Source organism: Macaca nemestrina, chromosome 11 (genome assembly GCF_043159975.1).
Source record: "Macaca nemestrina isolate mMacNem1 chromosome 11, mMacNem.hap1, whole genome shotgun sequence".
Classification (NCBI taxonomy): Eukaryota; Metazoa; Chordata; class Mammalia; order Primates; family Cercopithecidae; genus Macaca; species Macaca nemestrina.
The window spans coordinates 64,186,634-64,199,064 of NC_092135.1; the positions used below are offsets into that span (position 1 = coordinate 64,186,634).

The window sequence follows — 12,431 nt, forward strand, 5'->3', positions numbered from 1 at the left end:
AAAGGGTAATGTAGTCTTGAGAAAGAAATATATTCTAGAAGTAAAATCAGTTTTACTTTTCAATAAAGAAGGGAGTAAGATAGTTTTGAAGAAACAAATTTAAACACTTAAAATATAAAAATCACACATTATTACCAAGGTAAACTATAACCTAATCAGTCAGCATTAAGGTGGATTAGAAGCACAATATCAGAATCCCAATGAATCAGCAAATGTACAATACCATTACAACAGAAATTTCGTCCTGAATTACACCATTGCAGAGGTATAGCAGAAAACAATTGTATTCCTACTCACTCTCCTGCCTTTCTATGGCATGTAATATAACGATTAAAGCTTGGGGCTTAAATTTAAAAATACCCCCAGACACATCTGTGACTAAACGAATCTTTTCTCAATCTTTTAGAATCTCAGTCATCTGCAAATATAGATGAATTACATTTACTTCCTAAGGAGGTCACAAAAGGGAAAATTATATAATGTGTGTAAAGGGGCTACTGTATACATTTTATCCGTGTGTGTAGTGTGTGTGTGTGTGTGTGTGTGTGTGTGCTTTCTTCTTTTGCACCCACCTCTCAAATGTGTTTGATCCACGGTTCCTCAATTTTCTCCTCCATCAGTATATCCCTAATTGCATCAATAACCATCCAGTCCCTGTAATCCCACCTCTTTGGGAGGCCGAGGCGGGTGGATCACGAGGTCAGGAGATTGAGACCATCCCGGCTAACACAGTGAAACTCCGTCTCTACTAAAAATGCAAAAAATTAGCCGGGCGTGGTAGTGGGCGCCTGTAGTCCCAGTTACTTGTGAGGCTGAGGCAGGAGAATGGCGTGAACCCGGGAGGCGGAGCTTGCAGTGAGCCGAGATCGCGCCACTGTACTCCAGCCTGGGTGACTGAGCCAGACTCCGTCTCAAAAAAATAAAAATAAAAAAAAACCATCCAGTCTTCTAAGTCAAAATTCTTTGTTATGGGTTGAATTGTAATCCTCCAAAAGTTATGTTGAAGTCCTAACCCTGGCACGTTTGAATGTGATCTTACTTGGAAATACGGTCTTTGCAGATACAATTAAGATGAGGGCATTAGTGTGGGTCCAAATCCAATGTAACTGGGGTCCTTATAAGAAGAAAAGACAGAGATACACAGGGAGAAAACTATGTGGGTACCGGGCCAGAAATTGGGATGATGCAGCTGCAAGCTGCAAGGATTGCCAACAACCTCCAAAGTTAGAAAGCAGCAAGGGAGTATAGTCACTACAGCCTTTAGAGAAATCATGGCCTTGCTCAGACCTTGATTTCAGACTTCTAGCCTCCAGAACTGTCAAAAGAATAAATTTCTGTTGTTGTAAGCCACCGAGTTTGTGCTAATTTGTTACATCACTAAGAAACTAATACATCCTTGGATCAGCTCACAGTCTTATATATCTAGACCCTGGGCTCTTATATTTTAACTTTCAAGTTAATCCAGATATTAAATTATTGCAGTTGGTTGAGAACATGATCTTTTTTTCCCTCAGCAGTTCTTAGCAGAGTGCTTACAGCATAGTAAGGTGCAATAGATATTTATTGATGAATGGATGCATTTCATGCTTCCTTTAAGGTTTATAACAAGGAAGCACTTCACTGCCAATGGTAAAAAAAAACAAAAAAAAACCTGTGTAGTGTGTTGTTAATGTTTGGAGCGTGCTTGGAGGGCTTCATTGCACTTCAAGAAAAGACTGACTCTGAGAAGAGACATCAGTTCAGTGCCTGCATTCTTAGAAACAGTGAAAAGAGTATTATTCTCATGGGTACCTTTGAGATAACAGCATGCCTTTCTTGATTCTGACACTGTATCTTCAGAGAAGTGCTCTTGTTCTATTTCCATTTGTTTACTCAGAACTGTTTAAGATATTTGACTAAACCATTTGTTTGAACTCATCGCTTTGGTTATTTTCTGATAAGATGTTTTACTGTAAAATATTTTGATTTGATTCTGGAGTGTATTTTTAACTATCTATCAGGATGAGGAAATCTGCCAACCTGAAAACTTATACTAGGATAGCATTGAAAATTCTGCATAAACTATATTGAGAAACCAGGATGCTAAGTCATAAAAGAGAGGGTTTTTGGGTAGGGAGAGGAGAGGGAGAGATATCAAAGGTTAGTGATGTTATTTCCCCTTACTCAAAATGCAGGTTCTTAAACAACCAAAAGGGGAAATATATCCATAGCCCCTGAATAAAGAAAGTAGTATCTCAGAAACCTGAACCCAAGTAAGCTAGGGATTAGATTACCATCATTTATTTTAAAAATTATTTTTGACACATAATAATTGTACATATTTATGGGGTACATGTGATAGTTTGATACATGTATACACTATGTAACTATCAAGTAGGGTAACCAGCAGATCCATAGCTTTGAACATTTATCGTTTCTTTGTGAGGAGATCATTTACAAACTTCTAGCTATTTTGAAATATACAATACATTATGGTTAACTCTAGTCATCCAACTATTCCATAGAACACCAGAACTTATTCTATCTCACTGCAGCTTTGTACCTATTGACCAAATCTTTCTCCATACCTCGCTCCTCCAAGCCTCGCATCCTCAGATAACCACTATTCTATACTATCTACTTCTATGACAACTCTTTAGATTCCACATATGTGTGAGATATTTGACTTTCTGTGTCTGGCTGATTTCACTTAACATAATATCCTCCAGGTTCATTCACGTTGCCACAAATAACAGGATTTCATTATTTCTTATGGCTGAATGATGTTCAATGTTTCTTATATACTACATTTTCTTTATGCATTTATCTCTTTATGATCATTTAGGTTAATATGATAACTTGGTTATTGTGAACAGTACAGCAATAAACATATAGGAGTATAGTATTCTATGTTTACTCTATCTCTTCAACACATTGATTTCATTTCATCTGGATATTTACCTAGTATTGGGACTGCTGGATCATATGAAAATTCTATTTTTAATTTTTTTAAGAACCCCCATATTACTTTCCATAATGGTGGTACTAATTTACATTCTCATAATCAGTGTGTAAGGATTCCCTTTTCTCCATATCCTTTTAATACTTTCATCTTTTGATTTTTTGATGGTAGCCATTCTAACTAGAATGAGGAGATACCTCAATATAGGTTTGATTTGCATTTCCCTGATGATTAGTGATGTTGAGCATATTTTCATATATCTGTTGGCATTTCTATGTCTTCTTTTGAGAAATATCTATTCAGGTCTTTTGTCCATTTTTGAATTATTTGTTTTTTGTTGTTGTTGTTGAGTTGTTTGAGTTCCTTATATGTTTTAGATATTAACCCATTATCAGATGCATAGTTTACAAATATATTTTCCCATTCTGTAGGTTGTCTCTTCACTCTATTGATTATTTGCCTTGCTGTGCAGAAGCTTTTTAATATAATCCAATTTGTCTATATTTACTTTTATTGCCTGTGCTTTTGAGGTTTTATAAAAAAAAAATCCTTGCCAAGACCAACATCATGAAACTTTCCCCATTTTTGTTTTCTTGATAGTCATGTAATTGTGGGTCTTACGTTTTAGTTAGTCTATTTTGAGTTGACTTGTATAAAAATTTAGAGATAAAGGTCTAATTTCATTCTTTTGCATGTGGCTATTCAGTTTTCCCAGAACCATTTACTAAAGAGACTGTCCTTTCCCTATTATATGTACTTGGAAACTTTGTCAAAACTCAGTTAACTGTATATGTGTAGATTTATTTCTGGACTCTCTATTCTTATGTATTGCTCTATATGTCTGTTTTATGTCAGTATCATTCTGTTTGGTTACTATAGCTTTATAGTGTGTTTTGAAGTCAGTTAGGGTGATGCCACCAGCTTTGTTCTTTTTGTTTCAGGTTACTTGGGCTATTTAGGGTCTTTTGTGGTTTCACACAAATGTTAGGACTGTTTTTGTCTTATTTCTGTAAAGAATGTCATTGGTATTTTGATAGGGGTTGCACTAAATCTATAGATTGCTTTGGGTAATGTGGACATTTTAACAATATTAATTATTCTAATCCATGAACATGGAATATCTTTTCCTTTTTGTGTCCTCTTCAATTTCTCTCACCAATATTTTATAGTTTTCATTGTAAATATATTTCATCTCCTTGTTTAAATTTATTTCTAGGTATTTTATTTTTTGTAGCTATTGTAAATGGGATTGCATTCTTGATTTATTTTCAGATTATTGGTTGTTAACATATAGAAATAATACTGATTTTTGCATGTTGATTTTGTGTCCTCAAACATTACTGAATTCATTTATGAAATATTTTTTTTCACACGGTCATTAGAATTCTCTATATCTAAGATCGGATTATATAAAAACAGAGAGAATTTGACTTCCTTCTTTCCAATTTAAATGTCCTTTATTTCTTTCTCTTGCCTGATTGCTCTGGCTCGAACTTCGTTACTATGTTGAATAAAAGTAGTGAAAGTGAGTATCCTTGTCTTCTTTCAGATCGTGAAAAGAAAGCTTTCAGTTCTTCCCTGGTTAGTATCATGTTAGCTGTGGGTTTGTTACATATGGCCTTCATTACATTAAGGTATGTTTCTTCCATACCTAATTTGTTGATAATTTTTATCAAACATAGGATACTAAATTTTATAAAATGCTTTTTCTCTGTCTATTGAGATGACCACATGGTTTTTACATTTCATTCTGTTGATATAATGTAGCAAGTTTATTGTTCTGCAAATGTTGAAACATCTTTGCATCCCTGGGACGATTTCCATTTCCGGTTGAGCATGGTGAATAATCTTTTTGATAGGCTGTTGGATTTGAGTTGCTAGTATTTTGCTGGGGCATTTTGCATCTGTGTTCATCAGGGATAGTGGCCTCTAGCTTTCTTTTTTTGTGTGTATCCTTACCTGGTTCTGGTATTGGGGTAATACTGGCCTTGTAGAATGAGTTTAGAAGACTTCCTTTCCTTTTGATTTTTTTGGAATAATTTGAGAAGAATTAATATTAGTTCTTTTTTAAATGTTTGGTAGAACTCATCAGCGAAGCCATGTAGTCCTGGACTTTTCTTTGCTAGGAGAGTTTTAATTACTGATTCAATCTTGTTACTCATTATTGGTCTGTTCGAGTTTTCCACTTCTTCATGATACAATCTTGGCAAGTTGTATGTATTGAGTAATTTATCAATTTCCATTAGGTTTTCCAATTTGTTGGTGTATGCTTGTTCATAGTAGTCTCTAATGATCAGTAGCTGCTGCAAACATTGTTAATGATTCTGAAGTTGCATCCGAATTTAGGCAAAGACAATTCAAAGGATATGATCCAGAACAGGCATTTGTAATAAAGTCCCCAAGTATGTCTTTCACACACTAAAATTCTGAAGCACTGATTTTCATCATGCTATCTCTTTTAAATTCAATCTGTAGCCAACAGCTACTTACACTGTGTATGTAAGCACTCAATTCCATACTTATAATAATTGTACACTGAGCACTTACTTTTCAGTAAGCATTTTCTAATTGTTTATGAGAATCATGTAATTTTTATTACAATCTATTTTACACATAAGTAAACTGAAAAAAAGGTTTTTGTAAATTGCTCGAGGTCATATCAAAAGCTAAGATTTGAGGCAAATATTCTATCTTAAAAAGTGACATTCTTTTTTTTATTATTATACTTTAAGTTCTAGGGTACATGTGCACAATGTGCAGGTTTGTTACACATGTATACATGTGCCATGTTCGTGTGCTGCACCCATTAACTCGTCATGTACATTAGGTATATCTCCTAATGCTATCCCTCCCCCCTTCCCCCTCCCCACAGGAGGCCCCAGTGTGTGATATTCCCTTTTCTGTGTCCAAGTGATCTCATTGTTCAATTCCCACCTATGAGTGAGAATATGTGGTGTTTGGTTTTCTGTTCTTGCGATAGTTTGCTGAGAATGATGGTTTCCAGCTGCATCCATGTCCCTATAAAGGACACGACCTCATCCTTTTTTATGACTGCATAGTATTCCATGGTGTATATGTGCCACATTTTCTTAATCCAGTCTGTCACTGATAGACATTTGGGTTGGTTCCAAGTCTTTGCTATTGTGAATAGTGCTGCAATAAACATACGTGTGCATGTGTCTTTATAGCAGCATGATTTATGATCCTTTGGGTATATACCCAGTAATGGGATGGCTGGGTCAAATGGTATTTCTAGTTCTAGATCCTTGAGGAATCGCCACACTGTTTTCCACAATGGTTGAACTAGTTTACAGTCCCACCAACAGTGTAAAAGTGTTCCTATTTCTCCACATCCTCTCCAGCACCTGTTATTTCTTGACTTTTTAATGATTGCCATTCTAACTGGTGTGAGATGGTATCTCATTGTGGTTTTGATTTGCATTTCTCTGATGGCGAGTGATAATGAGCATTTTTTCATGTGTCTGTTGGCTATATGAATGTCTTCTTTGGAGAAGTGTCTGTTCATATTCTTTGCCCACTTTTTGATGGGGTTGTTTGTTTTCTTCTTGTAAATTAAAAGTGGCGTTCTTAATCATATCCCAAGGTAGTGGCTAAGACTTAATGACATAAATATATAAATTAGGAATTACTTTCTATTGGGTAATCGAATTTGCCTTTTTGGCTCATCCAGGCTCATCATAAACACAACCATCACTATTTCAAAGGCATCTCAGATATGAAAAAAGCAAAAGTTGCAAAGGAGGGAATTCACAGTTCAAGACTCTAGGAACTCAAGTGGGAGATGAAGATTATGAGAATTAGAGCAGGAAAAGTTAGCATAGGAGGATTAGAAACATTTTAGACAAATAAAGAAAATGTGCACTATTTTGGTGATCCAAATGGGAAAACAAAACAAAACAAAAATGACAAAATTTAAACTGGAAACATTTTCATCTGAAGAGGCTGGAAGGAAAGACCTTAGACATAAGGTTTTTATAGTTGCCCACAGCTTACTATCTTATCTAACAAATTTCCTTTAGATCTTGAACCTTCATTATTTCTCAATTCTTACATCTTCAGGTAGATTTGTCTATACTTAAGATGACATACCTTGAGATATGTCATGGAAAATTTTTTATGAAGAAGGGTAAACTTTCAAAGTTCATAATTAGAAGTCAGTAGCACTAAGAACCTGAGTTCTTAGGTAATAATATTGATGCAGAAATCGATGATAACAAAAAATTTTTTAATAGCTTGCTAATTCAAATACTATGCTAAATGACTTAAAAATACTGGCTTGTGTACCCGTTACTACAACCTCTAAGGTAGCCACAAACCCCTGTATATTTGATTGTGCATACCATAGAAATGTAATAGAATAAGAATGTACACTCTTTTATCACATAGATATGACCATTATGTAATGAGAAAAAATAGTGAAAATCAAGAATATTAAAATATTAACATCAAATGGTTTTTAGAGAACTCAGTTTATAGGACACTAGATTTCATACTCTTTAGGAAGGGCTCATGGAATAAGTGGCAGAGTAATTTTACAGATGGTTAAAATAATCGATTTCAGTTACAAAAGACAAATAAAATCACTAATTATAAAAGATAGCTGACCATTATGACAACACACCTTCATCTGCATACCACAGATATATGAATTCTATAGCTGCATGGCTTTATACCCCAGGGGAGACAAATTGAACATTAAGTTCAATAGGAATGTTTGTTTTGTCTTTCAAATGGAGAAAGAGAGGGCAAGAGAGGTAGAAATTCCATTGAGCTGTAAGTCACAAGACTGGGACTCTTGACATGGCTCTACCTTTATAACTGTACAACTATATAACTCTGGATTTATAACTGTACAACTCTAGCTTTATAACTGTGAATAAAATCACTTCCTTTTAATGAGCCTGCTTTTTCAGTTAGAAAATGAAGTGCTAAATGGAAAGTTCTATAAGGTTCCCTTAAAAATGTTACAACTCAACATACTAAGAATAAGAATTTTGTCGGCAGCTAAGGAGATCCATGAAAGGTCAGCCATTGGCTTTAAAAGAAAGAAAAATGAACAGGTAAGAAATAATTCCTCGTAAATGTTAAGAAATAATTTCAGAAGTATTTGGTTGACTTTGCCCAGCTCCTGAAGGACTTTAACACCTAGAATCCAAGTTTTACTCTGAGAGCAACTGTCTGCCAGGCGATTGGAGTTTATAATTTTAATCTTCTTTAAATGGGTGACTGAGTTAGTTAGAAAAAAATGGGTGACTGAGTTAGTTTCCCTTTCCATAAGATACTAAATCTAGTTGCCTGCTCCTTAAAAGGCATACGTGGAAGCTGGTTTTCTAACTTTAAGCTGAAATGAACACACTTTTAAAATTTTGGGAGTATTACTTCTTCCATGTAAAAGACTTTAAAATATACAAATAAAATAAAGCTGGCCCTCTGTATCCCTGGGTCCCACATCTGTAGAGTCAACGAACTACAGATGGAAAGTAATTGGAAAAAATAAATATAAAAATACAACTTTATTGTACAAAATAAAAAATAGAGTACAAATAAAAAATACAGTAAAACAAATATTTACACTGTGTTAGTTATTTAGTTTTACATTATAAGTAATCTGAAGATAATTTAAAGTGTACATATGAGAGGATGTGTGTAGGTTATATAGTAAACATTGTGCCACTTTATATAAAGGACTTGAACATCTGCAGATTTTAGTCTCTGTGGGGAGCCTTGGAACCACTCCCCCCTAGATATCAAGGGATGACTATATTTTATTCCTTACTTTACCATCTTGGAAAAAATGTCCTTGGCTACATAGAAACATATATCATGATTTATTGATTTAATAGTTTATTCACTCAACTAAATATAGAGTATTTTATTTTATTTTGTTTTAATTTAATTTAATCTCATATATATATATATATATATATATATATATATATATATATTTTTTTTTGAGACAGAATCTCACTCTATAGTCCAAGCTGGAGTACAGTGGCAAGATCTTGGCTCACTGCAAGCTCCACCTCCGGGGCTCAAGTGATTCTCATGCCTCAGCCTCCTGAGCATTTTACACACACACTCACACACATATATATGTGTGTGTGTATATATAGTGTGTGTGTGTATATATATATAATGATTATTCCATATAATCTTTTTTCAAAGGCCACTATAAATTCATGGAGGGTGGAGTCTTAGTAAGTTAAGGAGATAGAAGATATTTGGTAACTATCTGTCAAATACTTCCTAACATGAGCTACAGAAAACAAAAGATTATTTTTAAATGATACCTTAAGACTTTAAAACAACACCATAAACATAATTTGTAATATGGTTGTTATATTTCACAAAAAAAATACAGCTCGATATATACCTTGATTCACTAGAAATATGCAGGTAAGCGTGGGAGAGGAGGGCACAAAAGAAGGTTTAAAAGAGTTTCTGTTCTCAATGAATTTACAGTACCATTAGAGGCATACCATAATTTCTCAAAAAATTAAAATTTAAGATTACTGAATCCAGGAAGAGGTATAAAATTGTTTGGGGTTCAAAATGAGAAGGGACTAGATCCACTTGGGAAGAAATTAGGAGGGATGAGATGAGTAACATTTTGAGAATGTTGAGTATGGTTCTAAATGTTTTACATGTATTAATGTGTTAATTCATTTAACCTTTACCCAACTGTGATTTAAGTATTAACAATTTAATAAATGATAAATACAAGGGTGATGCCTTGAAGGATTTTGACTGGAGAAGGAAATCCCAAGCAAAGTGTGGACAGTGTTTATGGCCTAAAAGGAAATTGGTTTGGTACAGGTACAAATCTTCAGGTGAGCACTAGGAGATACAGCTGGTCAAAGCTGGTTAGGGCCATAGTGTGAAGGCTTTGTGCACAATACATAATTCAAGAGACTTTGGGGATAGCCAGGTGTGGTGGCTCATTCCTGTAATCTCAGCAACTGGGGACAAAGATTGAAGAATTGCCTTAATCCAGTAGTTTGAGACCAGCCTGGGAAACATAGTGAAACCTTGTCTCTACAAACTTTTTTTTAAAAAAAATTAGCTGGGTGTTGTGGCATGGGCGTATAGTCCCATCTACTCAGGAGGTGGAGGTAGGGGGATCATTGAGCCCAGGAGTTCAAGGTTGCAGTAAGCTATGATAGCACCACTGCACTCCAACCTGGGCAACAGAGTGAGACTTGTCTCCATTTTTTTTTTTTAAAAAGGAGAATAAAAGAAAAAAGAGAGAGAGAGATTTTGCAGATCATGGATACATCATGGCAGTGAAATGATTAGGACTGAATCTGCGTGAGTGAAATTAATCAAATAAGTAAACTAGAGTAAATGCAAAATGGAAGCAGAGGCATCAGTCGAGACTCTGCTTGAAATGGTTTAGGCAAAAAATAGTGAGGACAAAGGAAAGGTGATGAAAAGGAGAGGTGGATTCAAACAGGCACTGTGGAGGGAGACTGTGTGTAACTTTGCAACTGACAGGCAACATGGGATGAAGAATGGGAAGGCTCAAAGATACCTGGTGCTTTCTCATACAGCTAAGTAAGATTAAATCAATTATTAAGAACTAGTAACTAAACTTTACCAGATAAATCTTCAGGAAGCTGTTGTGTAGTCATGCACAGAAAACTATCCATCACTATATGCAACGTTAAGAAGAACTTATGGCAACAGAAATCTGAAATTTTCATTCATTTCATACTAATTGTTAACATGAAACACAAAGTATATGAAGCATTCTTACCACTTTGCTGTATTCACTATCTGAATCACTGCTAAGTTCCTCAGTATTCATATTTTCCAAATCGGATTCCCCAGGGGCAATTGGCACAGTCACTGTGAGGCTGGGATTGTGAATAAACGATTGACCATCACTGTCTTCCATCAAGTATTTGTCCACGCAGCTTCCAAAACCACTGATTTTATCTTTTTCCTTGAGGAAATTGTGACCTTTGCTCATTTCAGCAAGTGTATAGTTAGAAATATAGTTTTCCTTCTTAGTATTCAGATCTTCTGTTTGTCTTATCTCCCTGGAAATCTTTGGTTTCTTGGAAAATGTTTTTAGAATAAATTCACGTAAGGTTTGCTTCACATAATTTATTCCCTTTTTAATTCTGGTCACTGCAATCTGGAGGTTGTTTGCATCAGGGTCTTCTTCAATTGCTGTAAGATTGTCTGAACTAAATGAACTCAATAATAAGGCCAGAAATAGGTTTAGGACCTATATCAGGGTGGGGAGAGGGGGTAGAGAAATAGGGAGACAGGAAATATAAAAAAAAATAAAATAAGCACACTTTTCTGAATATAGGCCACAATACAAACCAGCAACGAAGATTTCTGCACCTTTTCACGCACGGATAAGACCACATGAGAGAGACAGAGGAGAGGGTAGACTCTTCATCACTGTATCCCTAGACTAGCCCCAGCAGACTTGGCAGCAGAGGATCAGCCATACCCAGGAAGAACTACCATGGGGAGCAGAGAGAATGATCCCTCATCATTTTCATTACGTCATTTCTAAGTTCATTTCTGTAGCAGTAGTTCCTTAATCAAGTTCCCTTTTATGAACCCAAAAAACTCTCCTAGCATTCATCTATCATTCTTTATTACTTGTGAGAAACAAGTAGAACAAGACGATTGTGACTATTTTCTATTGTGCTAAAGATCTTTGTTCACTTTACCAGAAGATAAATGTCACTTGTTCCAACAAATGAAACACACAATACTTACAAAGTTCCTGTAATGAAATATTCTGTCCAAGAAGTATGCTAGAATACTACTTAATGTGACTTTTAAAGCACAGAAAAGGACCTGCCCCCTGAACCTGATTCACATGCAATAATGGCATTATGATTGGCTGGCTTCATTGCCTATTATGTTGGCCCCAGAAGAGATTACAAAAAAGGTCAGGACAATTTCTATTCTCTTGAAACAAAGTCTTATTTTTGAGTTAATTATTTTTTTTTCTCACTGAAGTAGAAGTGCAGGTGAACTCAACATTGTAAAAAAAAGGCTGCGTCCGGTGGCTCACGCCTGTAATCCCAGCACTTTAGGAGGTCGAGGTGGGTGGATCACGAGGTCAGGAGATCGAGACCATCCTGGCTAAAAAAGTGAAACCCCGTCTCTACTAAAAATACAAAAATTAGCTGGGCGTGGTGGCGGGCGCCTGTAGTCCCAGCTACTGGGGAGGCTGAGGCAGGAGAATGGCATGAACCCAGGAGGCGGAGCTTGCAGTGAGCCGAGATCTCACCACTGCACTTCAGCCTGGGCAACACAGCGAGACTCTGTCTCAAAAACAAACAAACAAGCAAACAAACAAACAAAAAAAATTGTAAAAAAAAAAAAATGTTCACAGAGGGCAGGAAACATGTAAATTATATTTAAACATTGTTTTACCCAGGAAACAAAAAAGAAAATTGAATTGGCATTTGATGTAAGTCTTTTCATGGCCCAAATC

General features: G+C 35.5%; 1 protein-coding gene and 1 long non-coding RNA gene across 10 annotated transcripts in view; one reads left to right on the forward strand and one right to left on the reverse strand.

Moving 5' to 3' along the window:
• The window catches only part of LOC105483302 (uncharacterized), a 143,000-nt gene that overhangs the window by 119,510 nt on the left and 11,059 nt on the right, over positions 1–12,431 (forward strand). The gene's annotated exons all lie outside the window — the stretch shown is intronic.
• Positions 1–12,431, reverse strand: part of LOC105483303 (sodium voltage-gated channel alpha subunit 9) — a 180,808-nt gene that overhangs the window by 60,452 nt on the left and 107,925 nt on the right. For all 4 annotated transcript variants that reach the window (XM_011744101.2, XM_071072886.1, XM_024793261.2 and 1 more), the window contains one exon: positions 10,719–11,195. In XM_011744101.2, the coding sequence (XP_011742403.2) occupies positions 10,719–11,195 (477 nt within the window). The remainder of the gene's footprint in view (positions 1–10,718; positions 11,196–12,431) is intronic.